At 45.8% G+C, this 27,998-nt stretch overlaps 2 protein-coding genes across 4 annotated transcripts in view; one reads left to right on the top strand and one right to left on the bottom strand.

Moving 5' to 3' along the window:
• Nucleotides 1–16,542, bottom strand: part of LOC144178798 (uncharacterized) — a 35,227-nt gene extending 18,685 nt beyond the window's left edge. For all 3 annotated transcript variants that reach the window (XM_077706918.1, XM_077706917.1, XM_077706916.1), the window contains exons 1-3: nt 16,385–16,542; nt 15,686–15,760; nt 11,921–11,993 (exon numbers count right to left, since the gene is read on the bottom strand). In XM_077706918.1, the coding sequence (XP_077563044.1) occupies nt 11,921–11,993; nt 15,686–15,760; nt 16,385–16,429 (193 nt within the window). In that variant the 5' untranslated portion in view covers nt 16,430–16,542. The remainder of the gene's footprint in view (nt 1–11,920; nt 11,994–15,685; nt 15,761–16,384) is intronic.
• A 265-nt stretch (nt 16,543–16,807) lies between these two features.
• LOC144178799 (uncharacterized) lies at nt 16,808–27,991 on the top strand. Its single transcript, XM_077706919.1, has 6 exons — nt 16,808–16,963; nt 17,446–18,436; nt 20,310–20,375; nt 24,187–24,355; nt 24,420–24,616; nt 24,724–27,991. Exons 2-6 carry the CDS (start codon nt 17,498–17,500, stop codon nt 27,328–27,330), a joined length of 3,978 nt encoding a protein of 1,325 aa, XP_077563045.1. The 5' UTR covers nt 16,808–16,963; nt 17,446–17,497; the 3' UTR covers nt 27,331–27,991.
• The last annotated feature ends 7 nt before the right edge of the window (nt 27,992–27,998 follow it).

Raw genomic sequence — 27,998 nt, forward strand, 5'->3', positions numbered from 1 at the left:
GAACATGAATATACCACTCTTATGCGTGCTACTGCAAGATAAGGTAGAAAATAGCAAAAATGGACAGATGCTGCCGCCTCCAGCTGTACTGTGCAACGTACACCGGAAGTGGTTGAAATTGCGTGAAAATATTTTAGCGATACACCTTCACAAGTTTACAAAACTTAACAGAGAAGATTTTGTAGCACCATATTTGAACGACAAAGAACAAAAAAAAAAAAAAAAAAAAAAAAAGCTCGAAACAATATCATGGGAGCCCAGCCAATATATCTTGCAATGACCCCAAATGCCAAGTTCATTTCAGTTGGTGCAATACGTGCCCAGATAATTGTGCGACCCTTGTACAGTACTGCGCGCATAGTCAATTTTATTAGGATCCTCTGCAAGCTTTTGTTGCCCTAGAAGAACACGGGAACATTATTTTGGCTGAAGTCAGTATTTTAAAACGTATGCAACGTCTGCCGTGGCTGCCACTGAATAGCGCTACTCGTCCACACTTCGGGTGGTACCGCTATGCAAGCCAAGTTGAGCACAAGCGGTTGGATCAACGCCAGCATTTGTGGGGCCTTAAAACGACAATGTTTGTCTTCAACAAAGTGTCAATGCTGCTTTGCGTGAAGGAACGTTTGCGTGAAGGAACGTTTTTGTTCAGTAGTCTGAAGCAGCATAATTGACGAAACTGCTTGGTACACGATAGCATGGTATTCGACTGCCTCTATACCGCTATACATCTCCGCTGCCTTGCTTGATTTCGGTTTATTGCGAATCAAACAGCGGCTGCAGCAGCCACTGCTTGCGTCATGGAATCGCTGCGAGGGGAATGACGAAGGAAATACAGTGTTTGATTAGCGATTTCTCAGCAATTAAGGCATCATTTGGCACTGAATCAACGCTAAAATGACTATGGGAAGGTTGGACTTTTGTTTGAAACCAACTTACTGGTTGTCTTCCCCGTTCCTTCAAGACACCTAGATGTCCCTTCGAATAATTGGAATGAAGTTAAAATGTGCTTGGATTGCCGAGATTCCACCGCAAGGCTGGCTATTCAATATTCCTCCCATGCCACATGAAAGGCCCAACATCCAGTTAGAGTTCACCACCCTGTATGACTGGGCATGGCCAAGAAGTTGAAAAACCAGAACACGCTTGTATCATCCTTTATTGACATAGATACAGGCCACTTGGTACATAAAACAGTGTCAAAAGGCCTTGCTTGAGGCTTTCTTGCAGCTTGCTTGGAGCAGATAAAGGGTGGGTGGCACTTGGAGCGGGAGGTCGTCTCCAGGCTGTGAAAAATGAAGGCGAGAGAAAATGAGCACCACAAGTAGTAACAAGGAGTGATTAGAAGTGATTTCTTTAGCGTGCAGATGTGGCATGCACTAAAGCAAGAGTACCGTAAAATACCGAGCAAGCGCCCCCCCAAAACTTGTAGATAATTGGCTTAGAGATAGGGAGGGGGCCCTTATTCGGATCGGGCCCCAAATTCAAGATGGCGGCACAAAATGGCGGCGATCGCGAGAAAGGCACTGTAGCCTTCATTATGAAAAATGTTTATTTATGAGTTATGACACTTCTAGGCAATACTAAAAACGTAAATTTTCACATTCACTTCAATCACTGTTAAATCTGCAAAACGATTCTTCAGAATTCGATCCCAAAATAAGGTTCAGGCCCTCAGTCTGCAGCTCGTCAGGGTCCTCGGGGACAATGAAGTTTTGTTGCAGCAAAACTTCGTACTTCTTATCCCACTCACGTATCCTTTTACCGTCCTATTTGAACATGCGAGAAGTGAGGTGCATGTTTCTGCCATTTTTCCGATGCCAGTCCACTACTTTGAGCTTCCTTTTTACCGTGTACAAATGCATAGTGAACAAAGACAACCGCTCCCGAAAAAATGGCGGCAATGACTGGTAACGCATTCTCGTAGCAGCAACGACTTGGATTGTATTGGATTCGGCATCGGCTTTGAACACTGTGGCATCCAAAAGCCTGGAAAAAGAACGCTTTCGGAATGGCGGGAAGTGGGAGGGGGGGGGCGCTTGCTTGGTTGTGTGCAGAAATTCTAAATTCCGGGAAAATGCTTGGGGGGTGCTTGCATGGGTGGGGGCGCTTGATCGGTATTTTACGGTAAGTACATTTAGTGACATTAGTACTATTAGACACCGTTACGTGAAACTTGGGTATGAAGGATCTCTATGCACCACTGAACTGCGATGCAAGTGGATACATCGGATATCTGTTGTACCGTTAATGTTTCTGAATGTTATGAGAAAAATAAACCAACCACAATACTGCAATTCCCCACCATCAAATACAACTAAATTTAACAGTACCAGCGTCGAAGACACACTAATAACCCTGTCACACGGCAAATCTAATGTCATTCAAACTGAATGACATTAGCTGTTAATGACATTAGGCACGTCCATGCGGGTCTACACGGCGAAACAAATGTCAACTGATTGTGATAGCGGCGACGATTCGCGAGCTCGCAAAACCGCAAAATTACATTTCAAGTGCATCTAGAATGTTTTCACACGTAATATTTTTTTAAGAAAATGTAACAAAAGATTATTTTTTAAAGAATAAAAACAAGAAAACCACCGATTTAGGTGACATCAGTGGACATCACAAGCCGAGACAAATCGGCAAAAAATCCGGATGAGGGTAGCGTGCGCACTGAGGAAGAGATTTTCTTTTTTGTTAGTACTTGTTTGTCTTTCTTTATTTGAACAAGAACACAAAGAGGAAAATATAAGTTTACTGACAGTTTTTAGAAACAATATTCTTTGGTTTATTACTGAATTTTCCTGTCTAGGGACGCGCTACTGCTGTCGAGGCTACTCATTTGGCCACTAACTGAGGTTCGGGGCCTCAGTTAACCGCTAAATGCCGTTCACCTCAAAGGTCACTCAGTATTCTCGTCGCAAGTGAGGGCAACCTGATACACTTATCTCAGTCTTGCAATTGCGTCAGCTTCCGCAATTTCTCGCATAAGCTGCGTCCTGCCACAAGGTTTACAGCCGCATTTTAATAAGCAATGTGCAGCCAAGAAACCAACAGTGCCACATTTAACGTTACTGTATTTGGAAGTCTGCTCTGTGCGTGCCTGTCCTCACTTTACCCTACACCTTCTTTTTTGCACAATTTTTGTAATTATGGAGTACCAACGTGTCTGGAACGCTACCCTTATCAAAAACACTTCTGGCATTGCAAGGTTGCACACACTTGAAGGCTGCCAAACTGCTGAGTTTTATGGACATGTTGGCACAAAGCACCTTCCCTTCGCCCATGACTTGGCAGACTGCAGAGTGTGACACACAAAATGTCGGAAGCCAGGTTCTTTTTTGGCCCTTCTCCATCACTTGAGTGGATCGGCCGACCAATACTGCCACAACCCAAACTCACCGCGGACACCCCGAGAAACAACCTGGCATTCATTTTTTACATACATTCCTATGGCGGGGCATCCTTAGACTACCCACAGAGTATCTGCGGCTAGTTTGAGGCTGGCAACTGAAGGGCCCCACTGTGTGTAGAGTGAACGAAGGCCTCACCAGCTTTATTGCTATCGTAGGATGGAAATGCTGGCTCTTTTTATCTCACCCAATTCTGGTACAGAAAATTTCTGGCTGCACTGAGATGTGTCTTTTTTTTTCTCCCTCAATACGACACAACAAGAGTGGAAGGTGGAGATAAAAAATGCATTCCATTTATTGGTGTATGGAGCCTTGCACAGCTAATTGTCATTCATGAAATGAACATGGAATGCTAGTTGGAGTTGACAAACAGAATCACAGGAATTTTCAATTATGGTGTTTAAAGCGCCGAAGCTACACCTTGGCTATGAGGTGCGCCGTGGTGGAGGCTCTGGATTAATTTTGACCACCTGGGAATCTTTAAAATGTTTCGAAATCTCAACACACGGGCATTTTCCCTTTTCGCCTCCACCTGACAAGTGGCCACCGTGGCCGGCATCAAACCCATGTCCTTGGGCTCAGAATAACAGGAATGAATACCAGGAATAAGTTGCTGGCAATACCCATTGCACATCTATTATGAACAGATCAATCCCAATCTTCCACATAAAAAGTGGCGCTGCAATGAGCGGTTCAAAAATATGAATGCGATATTTAATATGCACCAACAGAAAACTCTATTACGCTGTTTTGTTACCTTATACAAAAGAGTTTGTAGTTTCCATTTTCCCTCGGAGCATAATTTTTCACCAAACCCAAAGATGCCGACATCACCTTCCGACAACGCTTTGGAATTTGAAATGAAGATGTGTAATGCAAAGCCTCATTGGGCCAAGAATCATTGAAACCGACCGGGGAATCAAAATAGTTCTGTGGTAATGCCACATTGGGCTCAACGAGCCCTGAAAATGTCTTGCAGGGCAGGATTCTGTGATTACTGAGTTGCTGAAACATGCAGATCAGACAGACAACTCTATTTATAAATTGCAGCTTCAGCTTTTACTCCTCCATTTCTATGCACCGACAGCAGGGTCGTTTGAAAATGAACGCCGTTTGCACACAAGTGAGGAGTTCTTTTTCACAATGAGTCAAATCCACCTTAAAAGAATTTGAGAAAAAAGCAAAACTTTGTTAATGTACCTAAATGCAATGCTGTCAAAGCTATGATATGATATCGTTACATGCCACTAGGCGAAGTTTACGGCCACAAGTAATTAAAAATTAGAACAGACAATTATGCATCAATTAATAATTCAATTACTATAAAACAATTAACCCTTTTTGCCCTGATTTTTTTATTTAAAGCAAAACGGTGTTTTCTGTGTTTTTCTAAATTTTAGGGTCCCATAAGCCCACAAACGAAAAATAGAGCTGGAGGTAAAAGTAATAACAGATTTAAAAATGAGGCAATTAATTGAGACATCTGGCAATTAAACATTTTGTGTACGCTTTTGCACATTTTCCCAAAAGTTATGACTACATCAACCTACAAACAAGAATTCAGCTTCATAGATCACGCATTTATAGATTTACAAGCTTGGGAATAAAAACTGAGACCGCCATTTTTTTCAGCCTCAGCGTTGTAATTTCGACTTCACCGGAGGTGTTTCTTTTTTGTAGCGAGTAGCTCCACTGAAATGAAACCACAGTGATATCTATCGCAATAGGCATCATCGAAGGACAATTCCCCAAAAAACTAGCAGTTTTGGTTTCGTTCTTTATGCGCTAGAACTACAATGTGATGGCATCAATTGACGCCACCAGGACCGAAAGGGTTAATCTCGCCTGACAGTCCTAGCTGTCAGGTGGGAACTCACAGTGGGCTGCCAAGTTGGTTATATGACGTCACGCCAAGAGCGCACTACCATCGGAATAATGGATTTCGCTCATTTTGATCCATGCCACAACAGGATGTGGCTCATTTTCTATATGAAACACGATCTGTGCACATATTCTACGGGCGTTATCTGACTCATTTTGTTGCAACCACTCCTCTAGGGAAAGTTGCAGTTTTTCTTGGCACTATAGTTTTATCTAACTTAGTTCCAAATTTGTGTATTTGCCTCACTTAAAGGGAGGGAAAAAAAAAAAGAACTTCACGAATACCAAGAATAAAATTTTATTTATGTTTCACATGAAGGTGGCTGTTATCTAAATGTAACTTTACTGTTGCTTTCATGACAAGAACCCACAAAGACCTCCACTACTGCACATCACCTTCTCCCCACTTTACGGCCTCATTCGGTCGCTGATTTGGTTTAAAAAATTTGCAATAAAGCGAAGTTGCGAATCACAAAATTTTTACCGCAAACACTGTTCACACACTTAGCCCTCGTTAGTATACACAGACAGCCTATTTCTTCTTTGTACCCCTTTTTTGACTCCGACAAGTATTTTTGTCCTAAAAGAAGACAAAAATGTAATGTGACATAACAGATTTTGTCACAAATTAAGACTGTGCCCAAAAGAAAAGAGAACCCTGCAATGCCAACCTTTCAACCAGAAGCCAGCATCGATGCACTGCAGATGAGATCCGCCAAGCAGCTTGTCACCCAGTCACGGCGCCACCTCCACTGCTGTGCGGGGCTGGAAACAGGTCCCGCTCATTAAACACCAAAAATTTAAATAAAAAGCACACGGACATGCAAGCAATACGAGAGAATATGTTCACAAGAGATAATCCCAGCGAGCCATCAGGCTAAGACATCGTTTAAAAATGTAGTGACATCGTAGCAGCCTAGTAAACCGAATCTTACAAGTACACTGCGAACTGCCAGAGGCAGCAAAGGCTTTGTTAAGAGCGTGTTGACATCCCACATCCCCCATCTGCAGGACACAACCGTGCATGAAGACGTGCAAATAAAATGTACAAGGATCGGCCTTCCAAATGATGAAAATCACTCAACGGCATCAATTATACAGTTGGCCAGCCCGAGACATCCTGTTCAAAACGCTTAACCCTAACTTTAAGCAAGCAACTCATACTCACAAAAATAAAATTGCCTAGCTCAGAAACTAAATTTACGCAACAGTATTTTTTCCGTTATAACTGCCGATTGTACTTGGAACGGCAGATACGCGTGAAGCGGTAAACATACGTGAGCCGTAGCTCAAACCCTTGCAAGTGCACACCAAATACCACAGCAGAAATAGTAACATGGTCGCAGGTTTACCTTTACATGCCTTAAAAAAAGAAAGATGTAGACAGGCATTAAAAACCGTCATAGCCTTGTCCTTTTCTACTACTTCGAAAATAACCACGTATGAAAAACCACAAATGTAATATGAAGAAAGCTTGGCCTTGGCGCTTGGTATCAGTTGCAACACTCAGAAAAGGAAACGGTAAAACGAGACTCAAGATTCAATTCAAAGGAAAGAGCATGTGGGAGCATAGCTGACCTGTCTGTGCGAACGATGGATGGATGAACGTTTGCGTCCGCTCGCCAGAGAGAAAGCCCGCAGCCGACGCGACGTCTCCGTCCAGGAATCAGGCGGCCTCCTCACGCGGGGGCGTCAGCGGCTCAAGTCGGCTCATGTCGGATGCAGCCGGCTGCCAGCTCTAGGCTCAAGCACCACACTACTGCGATGCCACCACGGTGCAACGACATCCCCCAATCACTCACGAAACTGGCCAGCAGGCTCTTCTCTGCTCGCTCCAACACAACTTATGGCTGTGCCTCACTGAGCAAGCACGGGGCACAAAGTGGTAACTGAGCGCTGATTAGCTCAAAGGTCAGCTGCCCGTATGCACCCGACAGAGATGAAGGAAAAAAAACTTCGTAACGTATTTGTCAGTTTATTTTTTCCCTTTACCTGTCACACTGGGCATTTTTTGTTGTTATTGTTCTTGCTGCGCCAAACAAACGAGTCACGATTGTAGTTAACTCTGGCTACAACAAAATGGACTTACTATAAGCCCATTTTATTACTTTCCACAAATAGTATACCACCTACAACAGTTTTGTTGCAGCTATTGACAATTGGAAAGAAAAAGAAAGCCAGCTTGTGCTTACAACCCACGACAAACAAGTCATACTAAGGCTGCTAAGCACGTTGTTTAAGCATTCACCGCTGTCGCACACACAGTAACAAGTGCACCCGTCGCAAGGACGATTTCTAAAAACATTCAAAATAGCGCGGAATATGGTGGACAGGGCTGCTCGCGTTAAACGTTATGGTGTTACTGCTTAATCAGATTTCAGACAACTCATTCTTCCTCAAACTATTTAACAAAAAAAAAAAAAATTAGCAAGGAAAAAGGCAGCACAGAGGGTGAGAGCCGCCATTTACAGCCCCCCAAAACTGCAGCAGTAACAGTGATTTAAAATTTATTGCAGACAATTTTTGATGCCCCTAATTATGGGAAGGCATCTCGGAACTTCATCAGGTGAACCATACCAGTCCTTTCAAATCTAACTTTGGCATTAATACCTAATCCTTTACGAATGAACCAATTAGACCAACAGCAAGTCAACAGTCTGAGGTTTATATCAAGACAATGGACTCAGGTTTATATCACAAAACATATAGTACTGCAAACAATTTTTCTTTGTGTAAATGTCCTCCTAACTACTGTCGTCTACATAAACCTGAACCTCCAGAGTGTAGCAGATTAAACCTATCAACTTGTTTATGCTGCATAGCTGCGAAGTGTGCACGTTACATAATCACGCTAATTATATTGTAACACAAAATGATAAGTAATCAACAATGGCATTCTTCTGCAGACAACATTTGAGCAACTTCTTGTCCACGAGCTATTTCAAGCAAATGCATGACATTGCGTCCAATACTTGACTATCTGTATAATGTGATGTTATAGGGTCCTACCACAGCGACAAAATCTAAGAAGCAAAAGGTATGCAAAAATTTCAAAGAATACGAGTGGAATTAAACTTTCAGTCCTAGGATTAGAAGCACATTTAAAGACACCTTGTCCTCCTGCTCAGGCTATTAAAAAAAGAAAAAAAGAAAGAGACAGTACAAAAGACCACAGTTTCAAGTTGTATACTAAGCCGAAAGCTAATTACTGCGCTCCCTGTGTAATACTGCTGCTTGCAGTCTGGGGCAACAACAGGAAATGAGAATGCAAAATGTTATTCAAAGGAAGGACGTGGTCGAAAATATGCCTCCGTGATAAAGTGCATATGAAAAAGCAGGCTCCTGCACACTGGCAGTGGCACCTTGTTTTACCGCTGTTTATTTCAAGAGCCTCGGCATATGTACCACAGGTGCGCACACCTTCCTTGGCAGTAGAACCTTCCTCTCGTTTGTTCCTCACATGAACACGGAAAAAAGAAAATGCACTGGCCAGCGGAAGACGCCACTGGAAGCATTGAACGCCGTGACGGCTTTCCTGTGAAGCGTTACGACAAAGCAAATTCAAACTTGTTCATCTGGCCGTACTGCCTTGCACTCTAATGGCCTCCACAGAAGAGCAGTTCAGTATTATGCATGGCATGCACATTTAGAAGTGAACAACTGAGTGGTGCAATAATGTGCGTGCTAAAGAACTACCATTGCATACAAGCAGAGTTTTCAATATAGGACTAAAATATGATAATTTTATCGTATTCTCATGAAAACATTTCATTTTCCAGTATAATGCTCTTCTGCAATTGATGATGGTAAGAGACACAATAAGAAAATGTCAGCCTTGTTTTGAGCTCTGAACAACCTCCACTACTTAGATTCTAAGTCTTCACACACACACAATCACCATAATATCTGAAAACCGTTTTACTCTTTTTTCTGATTTCTGAAATCATGATTCTAAGTCTTCACACACACAACCACTATGATATCTGAAAATCGTTTTACTTTTTTTTCTGATTTCTGAAAACATCTCATTGGTACTTTCAGCTTACAGCCCACAAATATGGTTATAATCAACTGCAAAAAAAAAATATTTTTCTGTTACTAATTACAGATAACTGATTAGTTGAGCAATTTCCCCAAGCCAACTGTGCATGTACGTGGTTTTCACAGAAGCCATAACGCTGCTGAATTTCTCAGCAGTTAGAGAAGAGCATGGGCAGACAACTATGGGTGTGCTGCCATCGTAGCCACCGTTAGTTGCAACATCACATGCCAGTGGCATTGCTACTTCAACCGCATCTGCCCTCAGCATATGCTAAAACTACTAACCCGGGCATGCTTTGCACCAGTGTTGGAGGGCTAAGAGTAGCAATGAAATCAGCTTATTGATCAAAAGAATGCAGCGGAACGGTGCGGCAATTTCCGTCACTCTAAATTGCGTGAGGGAGAGAATGAGAATTAGCTAACCTTGAGGGAGAGAATGAGAATTAGCTAACCTTGGCTCGACCAGTGATGTTCAAGTTCACTTCATTTCGCCCAGCGGCTTTAGTTTAGGCAGATTCCCTGTCCCTTTTGGGTTTCGACTACCAACACAGTGCACCATTTTTCACTTAGCATGCAGCACATAACTTTATACCATTTACACAGTATGAAGCCAAGAGGAATGAAGAAGCCATATGTGGAGCTTGTTGGAAAACAATATCCCAATAAACAATACACACACAAGCACTTACTGAATTGCAAAAAATGCACCTGGCCACATTTTGTAGACATTTTTTTCTGCAACCTTAAACAGCCTAGCTCTCAATTTCCAACATTTATAAGCGTAATGTAAAGAACAAGGGGTGAGAAATGAGAGAAATACACCCAGTATTAGTTGCTTTTCAGAAAATAAAAAGTGCATCCCAATTTCGGACAAACCACGAGAAAGCTTCAAAACATTAGTACTACTATTTGCCTCTAGGTGTGTGTTCGCATCCCCACCCAAAATACAGCGTAGTTCTGAATAGCTAGGCCTATAGCAAGACATCTATGGCTTGTGGACCAGTAAAGACTCCTCCTCATCCCATCCAGTTACTTCAATCACACCCCACAAGTGGAGGCAAAAACAAAAACAAAAACAAAAAAAGAAAGAAAGAAAGAAAGAAAAAAAAAAATGACTGTGTCAAAAGCACACATTTTTGTATGGCCTCTCCGCTCAGAGGGCGCTTCTATAGGGGTATGGCACACACACACACGCAACTTCTAAGCCCACGCAAGAGCATTGTTCTAGTACCACAAAATACTTGCTTGCCTTCAATTGGGGCTTCTCACCACCTCTATTACTATATAGAGAGTTGCTCTTTGTGGTTTCAATGCCACTCAGCTGACATTTCCTTACACGCAGTTTTGCAAAACATAGCCCCAAGTTATATTTGCTTCGCGAAAACAGTCCAGCAATCAACTTAGCCTCATAAGAACCCGTGCACAGGTTCTTCCTGGCACAGGTTCAAAGAAAGATCGTGCTGACGCTACCCCATGTGCCTTTCATGATTTTCACTTGTTCATTTTCAACTTAGGCGGTCACAACTGCAGGTGAGCTCAAAGGATGGTCATTATGCCACTGCAAGTGTGCAACACTTCCAGGTTTGCATAACCTGTGTCAAAGGAACAGCAGCCAGCCTTATCCGGTTCTTATTCAGCATGCATGACTAAAAATTTATGGAAAATTTGCTTTTGAGGTGCTCGGTCCCAGAAACGACACATTCTGGCCCTCTGGTGACACTTTATACCATGTGGCTTGTAGTCCCATATTCTTGCACTGATGTTTAGTGCTAAGCTTATACTTTGCCACCACGGCACAATGCAGGAAACCACACCACCAAACACACAACACACCACTCAGGGCTTGGAAGTCACAACCAGAAGTGAGCCTCAAACTTACTGTGATACTTATAAACTGCCTCAAAGCAGCTGTAATTCAAGGGAGAAATTTATGCTTTGCCTACTTGAACTGCTGAACATTCTTTCCTCTCCTTTCTTCCAACTAATTTTAACACGCACTCTAATCTAAGCAGGAAGGAACACTAGCCCACCTATAATAAATTTAACAGTCAAGCAGGGCCGATTTGTTGTATTTAGATTTTGCGTCACAAGATCCTGCAATCCGCAAGTGGGTGCCCCTTTATAAGGGCAGCTATTATAAGCAATTTTCACTCAATTTTCAATCATTCTCGCAGCATTCCCTGATCATGCACACAAGTGCTTGCAAGGTTACACAAACCAAATGAAAATAAATAGCTTTCCCCATAACGGCAATTGAAGGCACTGGAAATTTGTTGTTCAGGTTTCCTACATATGTTCAATCACTTACAAACTTGCTTCCCTTATGAACTGTTGAGTGAGCCAGGACATTAGCATGCGATGTCATCTTCTCACCAAAGTAAAACTGGCTTCTGATTAGACAAGCGTAACGGCTAGAGTACTTCGAAAGGCACAGGAGGGGCAGGGGAGCTAAAACTACGGGGGTGTCAACCTTAAACAAGGTGCCCCCGAGTCCACTGGCCTCCCACAAAGCCATCCCACTGCGACAGGCATGCCACGCCCCATTACGACAAAAAGAGGAGGAGAGAGTGTTGGCGCACCTTGCAGGTTCTTGCCAAGGCCCTGGCCGGTCTTCCAGCCATGTCGGAGCAGCAGCCGGTAGCCCAGATTGTCCTAGGAGGTGCCACCCCGTGGCAGGGGAGAAAGGAGGGAGGTGCCAAGTAGAACCAACACGGACACGCACCACCCCCACCACCACCACCACCAAGCGCCACTCCGGGGCAGCGGACACCACCGCAGGAGCAGGCCGCGCCGTCTACCCCACCACACTGGGACGACACTAGCAGTGTGTTTGGTCGGGCAGCAAGGGGGCAGCAGCACACAAGTCAGTCGCTCTCTCCCCACCCTCCCTCTTAGATGCAGGGCTGCCAGGCCTCGGCTAAAGGGCCCCGGTTGACACGCGAGAGAAACGGCCAAACAGTGGGCAAGAAGTACCCGACTGTGGATATAGTGGCCAGGGAAAGAACGTGAGCAAAGTGCAGCCCAAATGGCCCGTCACTTGCCACGCTATGTTCACGACGTTTCCTCCGTGCTTGCCATGTCCAAACATATTGGATGAAAAAAAATCAATCGATATTCCCTTTTCACTGCTTAGAAAAAGGTGGAAAAAAAAAAAAAAAGAGCATGAAAAAATGATCAGAGTACTATACTTGGCACACGACAGCATACCAAGTTATCTTGACATGCCTTTTTACACGGGAATGTGCTATATGATCATTTTTTAACCCCCCGAAATAACGTTAGAATGCAGTAAAAAAAAAAAAAAAAAAAAGCTGAAAACCAAGGCGCTTTCAAGGGCCCACCAGGCCTGGCAATCCTGCTAAGCAAATGAGGGACCAGGCACGCATTTCAATTACAGTGCTTCGTTTTTCAAGGGATCACTCGTGACTCGTAGGGAATTTTTGCATAAATGTATTACTTAATATTGAGAGAAGGTCCTCATTAATAAAGCAACTGAATTTCATGCATTATCTCTCCAACACCTTCAGCAATAAGCACATTGAAAGTTGCCGAAAATACACAAGCACAAATACATGCACACAAGACATCACGAAAAAGTACAGCTTTTACCCATTAAACGCAACCCAGTACACCCGCAATAAAGGATTAGCTGTGCCAAAGATGCTCTGTCCCCATGCTCCAGATACCCCTTTAAAACTTTTTTTTTTAAAAATCACATAAGTTGTTGCAGGTGGGATGTCGATCCCCCTAAGCGATAGTAACATACGGAAAAAAAAAAAAAAAATATGCAGCTGGCACCAACAACTAGACAACTACATATGAACCCCTGCTACCAGCTGGAACATTCGCAATTCGCCTGAAAGCACCAAGGGACGAGGAGTGCCGGGGAAAACCGTACTTCTGAACACACCAATTTACACCGATATGCTACTTTTAGAACCAATATAACGTTTAGCATATGCCACAGCAGCACTGAACATTTCAAGCAGGCGCACAGAATATGTCCAAAATTACAGCCTAGTCTTCTCGTAACAAAGTAAATATTAGCAGCAGCATAGAAGGCTTTTCTGAGCAGGAATGTTTTTACTTTTTAGAACTCTCGTAAGGCACAAAGGTGTAAGTTATACACTAGAATAACTCCACAAAATTTTAGTGGACTTTCATTTCAACTGAGAGAACTTGTATTACTGGATGCAAGCAGCTATGTGTATATCAGATTTACTTGCGTTCATGGTTGCATCAACTAGCCCTAGCTTCTGCTTGCTAAGGCACCCCAACCATTACTGTTGCAAATACAGCTTCCTAATTTTTTCAATCACAAAAGCACTGCCGAACTGGACATGATAAGGTATGCGCCTTGGATACAAGACCTGTTCAGTCAATGGCATTTGCATAATTTCATTTCAATGGAAATCACAAAAACAACAAAATCAATGCAAAACTACCCAAAAAATGTATTTCATTGTTTTAATCACTTTTCTGTTTCTTCAGAACACTGCAACGTGGCTGACCATGGTCAGCACATGTCAAAACCATGTGAGCTTTGTGCATCGCCAACGACAGGAAAAAAAAAAAAAAAAAAAAAAAAAGAAGAAGAAGAAGAACGATGTCACTGCATGACAATAGGTAGAGTTACAGGTTTCGTCTGTCACCCAAGCTCTAGCCACGCATATGCCTTTGTGTTTACTGACACAGTGATAAGTGAACAAGCACATAAAGGACCACCAAATTTGGCCTGCACTTTCCGAGTCAATTCACAGCCACATCATGCAGGGTCAGATTGACACCTTTTGTATGCTCCTGCATGTGCGCCTATTCTTCCCAGGGAGTAAGGAAAGCTCATTCCACACCGCTGTGCCCACCCAAGTGAATCATGAAGAAATTGAGCCCAGAATCTACCAAAAAACATGAACCTGACACTAGAAATTAACGAAAGCAGTGCTCTTAGCAGGCCAATGAGGAATACATGACATATCAAGCTGTGCTCTCTCCTGTGTTCCTATTGAAAAGCACCAGCTGTTTAGTTTCCAGCATGTACCTCACAGCCTGCTTTGGTTGCCTAGCGCACAATCAAATACCTAGACACCTAATCGCATCCACTGCACTGCTCTGCTCCGTGCTCAAAAAAAAAAAAAAAAAAAAAAAACACTGCCTACAGTGCTAAGCAATGGCACTTCACACGTGAATTCAAGCACCGTCCAGCCAAGTTTCATTTGAGAAACACCTTCCTGTTTTGTAAGCTGCTTTAGCACTACACAGCTCTGCCACTCGGCCTCTTAGTGTCCAGATGTGGCAGGAAATATGGCATGGACACTGACAGCTAGTGTGTCGCATGTCCCTAAACTGGCCACGTGTTCAGTCAAACCGAAGCTGCAGCTCAACACGATACACGCGAGAAATCTAATTCAAGGAAAATTTAGAGACTGTAAGCAGCGTGGCCACAGCACAACAAAAAGAAGCTATCATCAAGAGGTCTGGAAACTAACTCAAGAAATAAATTAACTACGCGAGAGAGAACTCGCACGTTTGTACCTAGTTGTTACTCTTGCAAGCCTCATTAGCTTAGCCTTACAAAATAATTCAGCCCAGTGAAATGATTTTGAACCCAGTTCAACATAATTAATACTGATATAACATGATGAAAAAATGTGAGCCGCTGTGGGGGCTATGTGTTGCTGATCCCAAGACGATGCTGAATGTTTCTTTGACCGAAGCAAAAAACGAGAACGTCAGTGGGTTGACATTTTGGCACGCACTATGATACCAGGGGGTCTAAACTAAGCTAACCACCAGCCCTCCACCACGGCATGCCTCACAGACCAGGTTAAAAACTTCGCCACATAAAGCCCTCAAAATTTCAAAAATGACGAGGTGCAGCTGAAGAACAGGTGACATCTGACCCTCAGTCACAGTATAGACTGATAATGTTGCATGAATTTTCTTTTATTTCTGTCAACCTGAGTTTTTTTCTGTATTGAGTCTGCTTTGACTGTACTACATTTCTTCCAATTTGAATTTGTGTTCTCTTTCGACCCCCCGCCCCTGTAATGCCATATTGGTGCTGTGGGTAACAATACAGTGGTTAACCTTGGGCGTAGCAATGCTTATGGGCTGTCGGTCAGCACTCTTGCACACTGTGCATTAAAAAATTGGAAAGCTGTACCATGAAGTTAAAAAAAGACCTTATAGTGTCTACTGTCCCACCTCACAGTTGAACAAATTATCAGCCTAATGGACTGAGAAAAACGCACGTACTAATGGACTGAGAATAAACGCACGTACTAGCGTTCAACCCAGCTTCAAAGCCATTCACCAACACAAACGCTACTTGAGCTGGTCATTACCTGCGTGATGGGCTCGGCCAGAGATGCCTGCTCAAGCTCGATGAGGTTGTCATCGTAAACGTCAACTCCTTTACCCTGGAAACAGAAAACGCCAACTGTCAACGACTCGTCTCTGAAATCTGTCACTGCTGAAGTTGGCTTGCTTCGAAGTTTGATACAGCTTTCCGAATGCCGCTCTGTGCACATATACATTTTCCCATCTAGACTTAACAACCTGGAACGGGGCCGTACTTTCGTGCACTGTTAGGCGGGATCAAGGCATGGCAATGTGTACACTTTGCAGCAGACTTGCACCAGTGCAGATATACGTAGAATGACAACAATTCCAGAGATAGATTTTTTTCACGCTAAAAGGGTAATGCACCAGCTGTTAAAAAACAGAGCAACCGAACTCTAAACACTTCAGTACACCTGTGCAGTGGAAAACAGCGCATTGTAGCGTGCCATCGCAGCGAGTTAGCGATATTCGCAAAATACCACGAAAATAAAACGCATAGGGAACAGCTTGGGTGCCTTCAGTTGTCTAGTCAGCACATAACTAGGCATTTACATTAGTAATGCCAATGACGTGATGCGTCTCATGGTTCGGACACTTCGGAGACCTTAGGCTTAGATCACAACAATCGGCTTGAGCGAAACTGAGGGTCGCACACATGCTCATTACTGTTTGTTCGCTGATGAATCACAAAACTGGGGCACCTGGTAGTCTCGAGCTTCGTGAAACCGCGAAAACTTCTCCGCCATTTGATTACATGAAGCTACAACAGATTAGCGTATTGGTATCGCTACAACCACAGAAAAACATTCGGGAAAGATCGACACCGCAACAACAGCGTTGCCAGGAGACGTTTTCTCACATCGTCAGATCACACCAACCTTCAAACACATTTTTACATCTGGCTTGACAAAAAAATTGTTAGTTTTAAGAAAAATGCGCGAAGTTTGTATAATTACTATTATTTAATCACATTTTAATTCCAACGTGCTAAATAGTTCGAATAAATTCACTGACATCACTTTCTTTTTGATTCTTGTTTTCAACTTGTTTTAAAAATTGATTTAAAAATGTTTTGTAAGGTTATCCGTCCCGCATATTATATTTTTGCTCCACATCATTAGTAAGGGGACGTACTTTTCTCTTAGCGTCGGTATTCAAAACACTGTGTTTCAGTGTGTCCCGTATATTCGGGCACACAGGCCTCAGCGCCATTATTGCTCTTTATTTAATCCGCCATGCCAATGTTTGTTCAAGCTTATTTCTTCACTTGTGCATTTCAGGTAATTACCAAGCTCTAAGAATTCTGGTATGCGTTGTTGCCACTTGCTGGACCCCGCTCCATTTAAGTGTTGCTGCCGCCCATCAAATGATCGTTGCTTCGGGTGCAGTGGTACCTGCCCTTTTCTTGAAATGGTGCTGGTGATTGCAACGAACACACCCAGTAGATATCGGCAGCAGTTAAGGCTAGATTAAGGTACTTACCTTTCGTGTGCGACACACCTGTCTCTGTTGCTTGTCAAACTTGGGTCGCACTGCGTGCTCATTGTATGATGAGAAATGCGGCATCCGTCATTGTGTGATTTCCAATTTTTTGGCGTGTTCGATAAATGCCCATAAGTATTTGTACAATAGAAAACGCTTCTGTGAGCTGTAAACGAAATAGGCAACAAAATTCCAGCTCTTGTGTCTGGATGCTGTAGGGCTGCTGACTTAGTGGACGAGTTAACAGCGAGCATAAACATGCTTCTGTTTCATGTTTCAGGGAATGGGCACCTGATCACGCCAGAGGAAAAAAAAAAGGAAAGACAGGGACGATGTCCGAAACTGTGTCGCCAACGCGACCAAGACGCAAGCAAGCTGTGCCCCTGAAATACGAAGGCAGTGGGGACGACTCTGATGATGACCTGCCAAGTGACATATTGGACATAGACTTTGCTCCCGAGCCAAGAAGCTCGTCATCAGGCAATGCGCAGGCGAGGCAGAGGCGCCCTCAAGGCCAGAAGAGGCTGCTGGTTAAATTCAAGATTAAAAAGTGCGGCAGCAAGAAGGCTTATGTGGAGCACGCGGCGGAAGACGAGGATTTTTCGCCGAGGTCCACCAGGGGGCAGAAGCGCAGGAAAAAACGTGCTTCTACTGCAAAAAGGCGCACCGCGACATCCTCCCAAAAAAGTGCCAAATCGAAAGCTCCAGCCACACCGGCAGCCAAAGGATATGAGACTGGCCACACCCCAAAGGGCTTGAAAAAACAAATCGTCTCATATGCTCGAGCTAACACTGTGGACCAAGCTGCCAAAAAGTTCAGAGTTCCAGTGCACAAGGTGAAGCACTGGTTAAAAGCTGACCGTGCCGTACCTCCACCTCCCAAGCATGAGGTTAAAGAAAGTTACCTCGTACCTGATCCCTTCCCAGCTTCGTTTAAGCTGTTCTCCATTGGCTTGGCAGAGGAAAAAGGCGCCAAAGAAGCTAGTGCGCTACTGTCTTTAGAAGAAAATCTTGTGGAGCAATGGTTGAAGGCGAAGCCGGAGATTACCAGAAAGGCAAACTCGGACAACATTCCGCACTGGGAGACTGACGTGTTTGTCGGCGTTCGCAGGGACGCGTTTGCCGGCCACGAGATCAGCGTTTCAGACTTGATGTTCCGAGCTGAGTCGTTGAAGGTGGACGACACCAAAATTCATTTGCAGTGGGCACAGCGATGGTGCGAGCGCTTCGGAGTCCTCTTCAAGGGGACGTCCCGTCTGTCTGGATCAAAGGTGTGGAAACGTCAACTACCCGCCGCGGTGGCTCAGTGGCTGAGGCGTTGCGCTGCTGAGCACAAGGCTGCGGGTTCGATTCCCGGCCGTGGCGGCCGCTTTTCTGATGGAGGCGAAAAGCAAAAACGCTCGTGTGTACGAGATTTTGGCGCACGTTAAAGATTCCCAGGTGGTCAAAATTAATCCGGAGCCCTCAACTACGGCGTGCCTCATCGCCTGCGTTGTGTCGGTGCGTTAAACCCTACAATCAATCAATCAATCGAAAATGTTAACTACCGGAACTTGTTTCTCTATAACACTGGGTAAAGTTTAAAAGAGTCCTGATGGGTGTTTTCCACACCTCAGCTGGGGGCCTTTGATCACGTACACAAGCATTTTTGTGCCTCATCTTCATCACAAGAAAGGCCTGCGCCACTCGCAGTCAAACTGGTGACCTTGTGACAAACAGTGCAACCCGCCCGCTGAGCCATAAAAGTGGGCAAAGATCGATACAGAATTCCTTTAAGAGAGGGGTTGCTGGAGGCCACACACAACCACTGGTGGAAGTTCACTGTTTGGGCATGTCCCACGGGGTTTTTGTCGTTTCCTGTTCCCATTGGTTTCGTTGAGAATTACGAACCAGCAGTCTACTTTGGTAACCCATGAGGAATGTGGTCGTGCAGAGTTGGAGTTGCATGATGCTTTGAACACTTGTAAACAGTTAAGCGCTCCGATGCTCTGCCATTGTGCAAGACCATTGCGCAAGGCCAGACCTCACGGTTTTGGGGCTTCTTCCTGTACTCATCATTTACCATAAGCCTCTTTCACACTGCTGATCTCAACACATCTCAGTCTTGCTTATAATCTCGTGACTTAGAAAAAAAAAAACTGGGAGCAAGAATAATAAGGTGAAGCGTGGAGGCGTGTCCTCCTCAGAAGTTGCTAGTGGGTTCGAGCAGGACTAGGCAGGAAATTGGTGTATGTTGGCGTGCTTTGGGAATGTACGTACTGATTTCTTCTTGGTTCACGCACATATCATATCCTCGTGTAAAACGGGGAGTTAAGTGAGAAGTAACAAAAACAATGAGGGCATCCGCTGATTTTTTTTTTTTTAGTAGAGAAGGCAAGGAAAATGGGGGGGGGGGAGTTCATAGATCAAATTGTTTACCTTGCATCCTGCCAGGCTGACCTCGTCGGTACATTAAAACATTCTCCCTCAATACACAAATCACAAACAAAAGAATGAAAAGCCATCTTTTTATAAGGCTTTTCTAAACAAACAACACACAACTAATCCCCTAACTGATCCTAAAACTGCAACTGAAGCTTTTAAGTGTGATAACAATTCTTAGTGCCCCCCCATCCACCTTTCAGTTTTGCATTTGAAGCCGGCAATTGGTAAGTCCGTTTGGTTCGCCTTCACCAATTGGACCAGTTCAGGGGGTGCAACACTCTGCCAATCATTTCAGTAGTGCAGCTTTCACTGCCTGGATTGTTTGAGTCCTGCAAACAAGTGCAGGGCAAGTTTGTGGCTTTCCCTGCACTTCTTAGTGAAGAGGTCCAGAAGTGGACAAAAAAGGTGCCGCTTTGGTTCCACTGATTGTGCACAATAGTGTCACTGGCACCGAGCTACTGTGAACTGGTTCTTGAGGCCCAGGACAAATCGAATGGATCGAAAACGGGTTTGGGTAGATCTTACTCATAATCAATTCGATTATTCTGTGGGTTTCCATGATGTGGCTTAATTCAATTTGAAACACTGCCTGACACAGTTACTAGGCAGTTTTGAATACTTTGTACATTCAGCCCCTGTGGTCAGTTGAGTGAAAAATTGCTCTGCTCTAATGAGTTGTCATTCCTGTTTTAAATTTGTTCGTTACTTTCTTCGTTTTAGGAGCTGAACGAAGTAACTCTACTGCAACTTCCCCCAGAAATGACGTGCTTTACCCCATGTGTGAAGGTGAGACACACTCGTTTCATAAAGGTGGCTTGCATGTGATACTGGAGACTGTATCCTGCTTCCTTTGAACGCACTGTTCAATATAAGCATCTCAGGTACATGCGCACTGTGTTTCATCCACTAAGATGATGGTAGCATCTACATCTGTGCAATCCTTTGCATTCCTCATTGCCCGCGTTGCAACCTTGTCCTATTCCTCATGTAGGGTCATTTTCAGGTGGGCACCTCTCGCTCACTGAGAATAGCATTCCTGTTGCTGTGCCTTTTGCTTATTTCAGTGTCTAGAGTTACGTCCGACGTAACCCAAAGTTGAAAACTAAAGTTACGTCCGACGGAACCCAGAATTGAAAGCTAAAGTTACGTCCGGCAGAACTTTAAGCCAGTGTATTCAATTACGCCCGGCTTAACCTGTAAAAGTTACACCCGACGTAAGTAAAAATTAAAGAAAAATATACGTTGGATGTTCGCCGACCTCGAGGATCTTATGGTACGTCGGAATAAAGTCCCTTCTCTGATGGAAGGACTTTACGTCGGACGTACCTGATGCCCTGAGGCTAAAGAAAAGCACGGCGGACTTAGCCGGTGGATGACTGTACATGCCCGTCGGATGTGCTATGTGGTTCCCTTTGGAAATGCAAATCTGGTTCCACAGAGGAAGACCCTCCCATGTGATCTCATGCGATTTACATCGGACGAGATTACCGCTGGCATATTGGTCGCTTGAGTGTTCGTCTTGTTAAGCCTCTGTTCAAGATGCCATCTAGTCTGGCTTCGTGGCGACAAGGTACCGCCTCATGCTCGTAAACAGAAGTCCTAGGTTCGAATCCCCCAGCCCCAGAACTTTCTTTCCTCTCCTTTTTTTTGAGACAATTGTCACGTGAACAGATGGTGAGGATGTCTAGACCAGTTCAGAGAGATGGACACAGGAAAGCCGCTGACAAGTTTAACAAAACACACATTTAATGCACACATTATAGAAAAACCCTAAAGCAAAGCAATCAACAAATAAGAAATAAATCGTACAAAACCGCCAACTATTCAAAACTATTCAACCCCTAACTAAATAATCCAAAATACAATCCACACCAAAACCCAAAAGTCTCTACAACAAAGTTCTACACAATTAGTCCAAGTGCACTCCTTACATCCAGTCCTAGTTAATGACTTTCCCTCCACAACTCCCTAGTTGTGTCCTATGACTGTGTCCCTAATGGACTGGCCTACTCGGTCGTCGGCGCTGACGTGTCGTACCCGTTGCGTGACCGCGACTCGGTGATAGTCGTCGTCTCTCTTCGGTGCCGGCGTTCGATGCGCGCGGTCACTCCTTGGACGGCGTGGGCTCCGCGCATCCCGACTGGTTTCCTCGGTGGCTACCCCCTGGTAGCCACTGCCGCTGAAAGTCCCAGGTAGGCTCGGCACGAACGTAGCCCTTCGGGACTGTCAAGACGAACGTCGACGGAGCGTGTACGTTGGCCGCTGGTGCCCGACCGATGCCGCTGGAGCCACGAAGACACAGGTTCGTGGTGCACCTAGGATGACGCTGCCGATGCCGATGCGAAGTCTGTCCGCTCCCGCCCAGGCTCGGATGGCATGGTCGATGGCCTGGCCGCGCCCCCCTGGCTCGTTCCTTGAAGTGCACGTGCTCCTACCGCCTCCTGGTTTCTTCAGTTTTTTGCCTTCCTCTTCTCTTTGTCAACCCCGCTTTTATCGCCTCTGGGCTCTCTCGTGGCGCACTCTCATTGGTTGCTTGCCTTTCCCATATCCATATATGGCCATCACGCCACTGGTCTCCTGCGCGGTGTTCTCCGATTAGATGACCAGTGCGCTGCCATATTTGCCCATGGTGGTGCGCTCCTGGCGCGCACTTCAAATTTCCGTTCCTTTGTTCATTCTTTCACTTTTGGGGGAGGGGGGGAGGGGGGGGTTGGTGCATCCCCTCTCCGGGGGTACCCAGACACATGACAACAATGACCATTGCTATGCATTACTGCATCATGTTCAGAAGATGGACTGCAGTGGTATGTATTGCGCTGCTTTCATTACATGAAGCACTGCAACGATCACTTGATTTTTGGAAGCTGATGTGGAGCAGTACCATTTAGCTTACGGTCCACATAGCGTAAAAAAACACGGTTTAAATTTCGGGAACTTAGGACAGGCTCACCATAAACTCGTTACAAAAGAGGAACGAAAGTTAAATTTGTTACAGTGCACACAGAGTGAATGTTTCACAGTTGTGGGTTGTCGATGAAACACTGTTTTGGCTGGTCAAAAAGGGACAGACTTGATTAAAGCAACACAGACATAGATCATAAGCTACAGAAGGGTCCTCTTGTTTTCGCACCGCGTGCGGGGTAAAACTTACGAGTGGCGGCTGGCACCTAGGAAGGTTCATCTTATAAAAATGATAGAAAAAGGCATAGCAATGGTCATTGTCTCAAAAAAAAGGAAAGAAAACCAGGGGGATTCGACCCTAGGACTTGTGTTCACGAGCGTGAGGCGGTTCCTTGCCGCCACGAAGCCAGGCGGGATCGCACCAACAGACTCCCAACAAGACGAACAATCGATCGATTAAGGCAACCACATAGCACAACCTCAGGATACACCTGCGGGTGTGTCGGACGGGCCTGCACTGTCAGTCCGCCATACCTTTCTTTAGCCTCTGGGCATCGAGTATGTCCGACGTAAAGTCCCTTCAACAGAGGAGGGTCTTCGTAGGGACGTACCGTAAGATTTTTGGGGTCGAGATACGTCCGGCATACCTTTAATTTTAATTTCTATAGGACGTAACTTCAATATCATTTACAGGTTAAGCCGGACGTAACTCTAGACACTGGCTTAAAGTTCTGTTGGACGTAACTTTAGTTTTCAATTCTGGGTTCCGTCGGACGTAACTCCAGATACTGCGTTTGCTTATTCTCACCCTGTTACGTAAACGACCCATTAATGAATTGCATGTGTTAAATCAGTGCTAAAATTCATATTTTTGTTTTAGCAAGATCTACTCATAAAAATGCTGCCTCTTGGTACGGCTCCCATGGAATGCTTTAGCTAAGCTGCTAATTACTGAGTTGTAAGGGCATAATACCTTCCGCATCATTGGCATAGAAGCCAATAATATCATAATTGCGGTGCAATGGTGGGGTTACCTGGAACAGGTGCTTTGTGTTGTGCTCACCTTCGTGTCAAGCTTTGCTACAGTTTTTTCCATGGTTGTCAGTTAGCATGCCAGTTATTCAAGTCCTACAGCCTATCGCTTCAATGAAAATGGTGCCTTTGATTACGTTAAACCTATTTTAGTTCTTTTTATGGTAAATCATGTCCTCTCACTTCCTTATGTTGTCCCAGTCACTCCTGCCTCTTCTCCCCCTACCCCTCCTTCCTTGCTAGCTTTAATTATGAGCATTGTACAGTGATCATAAAGTTGTCTTTGAACACAACCAAACATTACTTGGCGTATTCAGGGGGGGTGATGATGATGGTACGTACTTGACACACAAGTATCTGGAGTGTGGACTATTGAGGTTAATGAGTGCTGGGGTTTGGGCACAGTTTGTGGAGATCACACCCTGCTGTTTCAATTGAGCCATGTTGTTGCTTCATCTCGGTAGAGCAAAGACTAGAGATGCATTTGTTCAGTTTCACGTTTTTGGGTTCGCATTTCATTTTGCGTTGACTGCACATGCACGAGTAACTAGGCTTCACACAGTTGGGATGCAACGATTGGGCTATGAAGAGGCACTTGATGTAGGTCTGCAGTTTTTTATCCACGCAAAGTGTGGGTAGTAAATTGTCTTGTTTTTCTTGACAGCCGCAACGAAAGGAAAGCCCGCCTCCAGTCGCGTCGCCACCCCCTGCATCGCCAGCGCCCTCTCCTCCAACGCCACCTCCAGCCACAAGACAGAGACGGACCAGGTTCAGGGGTGCCAGCGAAATCGACCTGGAGCTCTGGGCGTGGTACAGGAAGATGCAAAAGAAAGGTACCGTGATCTAGGCACCACCCCACGTGCAGCTACCTAACAATATCGGTCTTCGTCTATCTAGGGAGAAAGCTGACCAAGGCCATCGTTTGTGCCCGTGCCCAGCGGCTTTTCCAGAAGCACGGTCACCCCGAATTCAGAGCTGGTGACGGCTGGCACCGGGCATGGAAGAGGAGGTGTGAACAACTCTATTCGCAGGACTTCCCTGGGGATGAGCAGGAGGATATCGACATCGAAGATGAGTCGAGTGCTGCTTCACACGTGAGTAAGATGCGAGCAGTTTGTCCCATCAATGCCTCTGTTGTCTTTAACAAAACAGCAACAACCTTACAAAGTAGCCTGATAACTCTATGTGTTTGATTTTTCAGGGGCAAGTCGAGAGTGCAGACACTTGCGCCGAGAAGTCCGATGCGTCTGCAGTGGCTGTCGGAGACCACAGCCAAGACGACTACCAGCTGCCGGTCACAGTGGTGCCTCCTCCCAGCACAGACCAGCGCGTTTCCACGCCCTCTCCACCCTCCGTTTCCATGCCATCCACATCTGCCGCAGCCGAGGCTGCAGAACCATACTCCGTCCTCCTCACATCTGTGCCAGCCCCTCAAAGCCAACCTGCTCCTGAACAGCACCCGCACTGTACAGCTTCACCAGTTCAGCCTTTGCAATGTGCGGTGACATCCCCTCAGCTCATGCACCCAATGACTACATCATCGCAACCCACCCGACAAGTCATCACCGCAGCTCAGCAGCCAGGGCTACATTTGCCTCATTCCACTCTCGACAGGACCGGTGGCCACAGCTGCGTGGTGAGCAACCCCCACTACCCACCCATGTGCAGTCAATCGCAACACGTTCAGCCCCCGGGCCCGTCGTACACCAGCCCAGAGATGGGCTTGGAGGCGCAGCGCCTTTCGCGGCCATTTTACCAGCTTCACCAGATGACAGCACCAGTTCAGAACAGCCACATGTTTTACGGCTCGTACTGGGCAGACCAGGGCCACATGAGATGCGCTGACCTTCATAAGAACGAAGTCAGGCAGCCACCGCCCATCGCCCCGCCCTTCTACGATAGCTACGCCAATTACGACCACAGCATAGCACCCACTTGCCACCTGGAAGTGTCCAACCAGCCCTACACAGATTACGGACAGCCTGCAGTTGCCGCCGCCCCCTGTGCAGAGAACTGCAGCACCACCACTCCTGGACAGAAGAAGAAAAACGAGCGATACCTGCCCGATTTCAAGTTGCAGGTGGTCAAGTACGCCCTGCAGTCTACGTTTAAGAAAACTGCCGAGCACTTTGGTGTGCATCATTCAACAGTGGCCGAGTGGTGCCGCGACCGGGAGAAACTCGAGCGGCTGTTCCCAGAGGAGAGAGGCTGCCTTGTTAAGAACTTGGAGGCCTCCAGCATCTCGCCAGCGGAGCAGATGTTTGTTGCGTGGCTCACGGACTGCAATGCATCCAATGCCAAGTTGGATGCCGCTCAGGTCAAGGACAAGGTCAAAGAAATTATTCGTTATTTCGGGGAAGACCAGGTCAAGACCAACTGTCGGTGGCTGTACGTGTGGCATAAGAAACGACTGGAGATGGAACAGATGATCGAAGACCTCCCCGAGCTTCAGTCGAGCTCGGGAAAGGAATTTCGTATCGCCTTTCCCCCCGCCGTCAAGTTGGAAATCGTCAAGGTGGCCGAGAGGCTCAAGTTCAGCGAAGCATCCAAGTACTTCCAAATCGACAGGAACAGCCTGTCGGACTGGAGCAAAACCCAGGAAAAGCTCAGAGCGATGGTTAAGGAAGGCAAGGTACGGAAGAAGGAGGTGTCGAAAAGCAAGAAGGCCTTAGAAGCCGAGAGGGAAGTCTATCAGTGGTACCAGCAATGCCGGAGCAGTGGCTACAAGCCGGGACCCAACGAAGTTCGTGCCCGGGCGGCTGAAACATACCGCAAGTACGGCGACACGACGATGAAATGCAGCATCGGCTGGTACTCTCGGTGGTCCCGACGGTTTGGGATACAGCTGCGGTATGAGAAGGACGACGAGATCCTCGAGTGGGTGTTGGCGCAGCTGGAACAGAACCGCACAGTCACACACAATGAGATACAGGCGCAGGCCATCGCCAAACTGTCTCAGACCAGGACGGGTTTCAAGTGCTCAGCAGGTTGGCCCATTCGGTTCTGCAAGAGGCACCAGGCACTGCTCCAGAAGATTCCCACCTTAGACACTCCGCTGCCCGCAGTGCTGGAACAGAAGATATCTTTGTTTCGCCACGAAGTTCAAGAGCTGCAGGAGCAGTGCGGTGTGACCAGTGCAGCCATCGGTGCCATGGACGAAGTGCCGCTCTATTTCTCGTCGGGGGCTGGAGGTGGTACCGGCAGTGGGTCGTTGCTGGTTCGTCGCTGCGGTTTCGAGCAAGCTCAGGCCATCGTCTTCCTTTCCTGCCTCTCCGACGGGGGTGTCTTGCCACCCCTGGCTCTGCTCAAAGGTTCGAGCAGCGTGTCGGAAGTGAACGGCATGTTTGTCCTCTGCCAGGAAGAGATGAAGGTCGACCACAGCACTGTCAAATACTGGGCGGAGCGCGTGTGGAGTCGTTTCGTGCCGTCTCCGAGCTTCCTCTTTGTGGACCCTTTTGAGCCGCACAAGCAGTTTGCTGCGTCTGCCAGCAGCGACATCAAGGTAGCCCTGACACCGCCCGCCTGTGCCTCCCAGACTCACCCCGTGGTCGTGTGGCTGCGACGGAAATTCCAGGCCCTGGTGAACAAGATGTCCGCCGACAGGAACTCTGCACGGAGCATCCCGACGGTGCAGGAAATGCTGGAGTGCATTGCTGCGGCATGGCGCCAGTTGCAGGCGACGAGCCACGATGCAGTGCAGAAAAGCTTTGTTGTGACTGGTGCTGTCGTTGCGGGTGACTCCAGTGAGGACGACATCGTTGGGAAGGCAGAGCTTTTGCCCGATGTGGATGAAGAAGATTTTACGTGATTTTAATGCCAGCGTGCTGGTGTAATGCTTTTAGCAACAGTTCATTGTGGACTATTGTGTCAAAGGTTGTGAGAAATTTTTCACCTCAAGTGGTTGTCAAACTATAGAAAAAAGCTTCAGTTACGAGATGCCACCAAACAACCAAGCAGCAGCTTTGTTGATGTCTGTCAGTGCTATAATCATCACTGTAATCACCGCTGTAAACTGAGCTACAACCTAGGGGTGTACATGCATATTAACACTTTTACGGGTTCAGTTCCTTGTTGTAGCAGGTGCTTTTCTTTTTCTTTTTAACTGTGCAGAAAAGATTGCTCTTCTTCACTAAATCTCAGCATGCATTTATGAACACCATACAGTGTAAATTCATCTATAGCCGTTTGTTACAGTGCACCTCGTAGCCCAAGCTTGGCTTCAATGCTTCCAACTTGGAATCTTATTTTGAACCAATTAACAACACTTTACTGTGGCTCACTAATTTATTTTAATTAAAAGTGCTGCCATGGATCATCCTAAATTGCCAGGAGCATGTCGCGCATCAACCTTTGTAAAAAAGTTTGATAGATATAGCAGCCTGTATAGAAGTAACGGCATGTACCCCTTGCATATCCTGCCTACGGCCGTGAATTTAAGCCAGTCTAACGTGTGAACTGTAAACGTAAAGCATCAGT

The sequence above is a fragment of the Haemaphysalis longicornis genome, unplaced genomic scaffold (genome assembly GCF_048455015.1).
Source record: "Haemaphysalis longicornis isolate Haplotype H1 unplaced genomic scaffold, Haemaphysalis longicornis Haplotype H1 scaffold_4, whole genome shotgun sequence".
Classification (NCBI taxonomy): Eukaryota; Metazoa; Arthropoda; class Arachnida; order Ixodida; family Ixodidae; genus Haemaphysalis; species Haemaphysalis longicornis.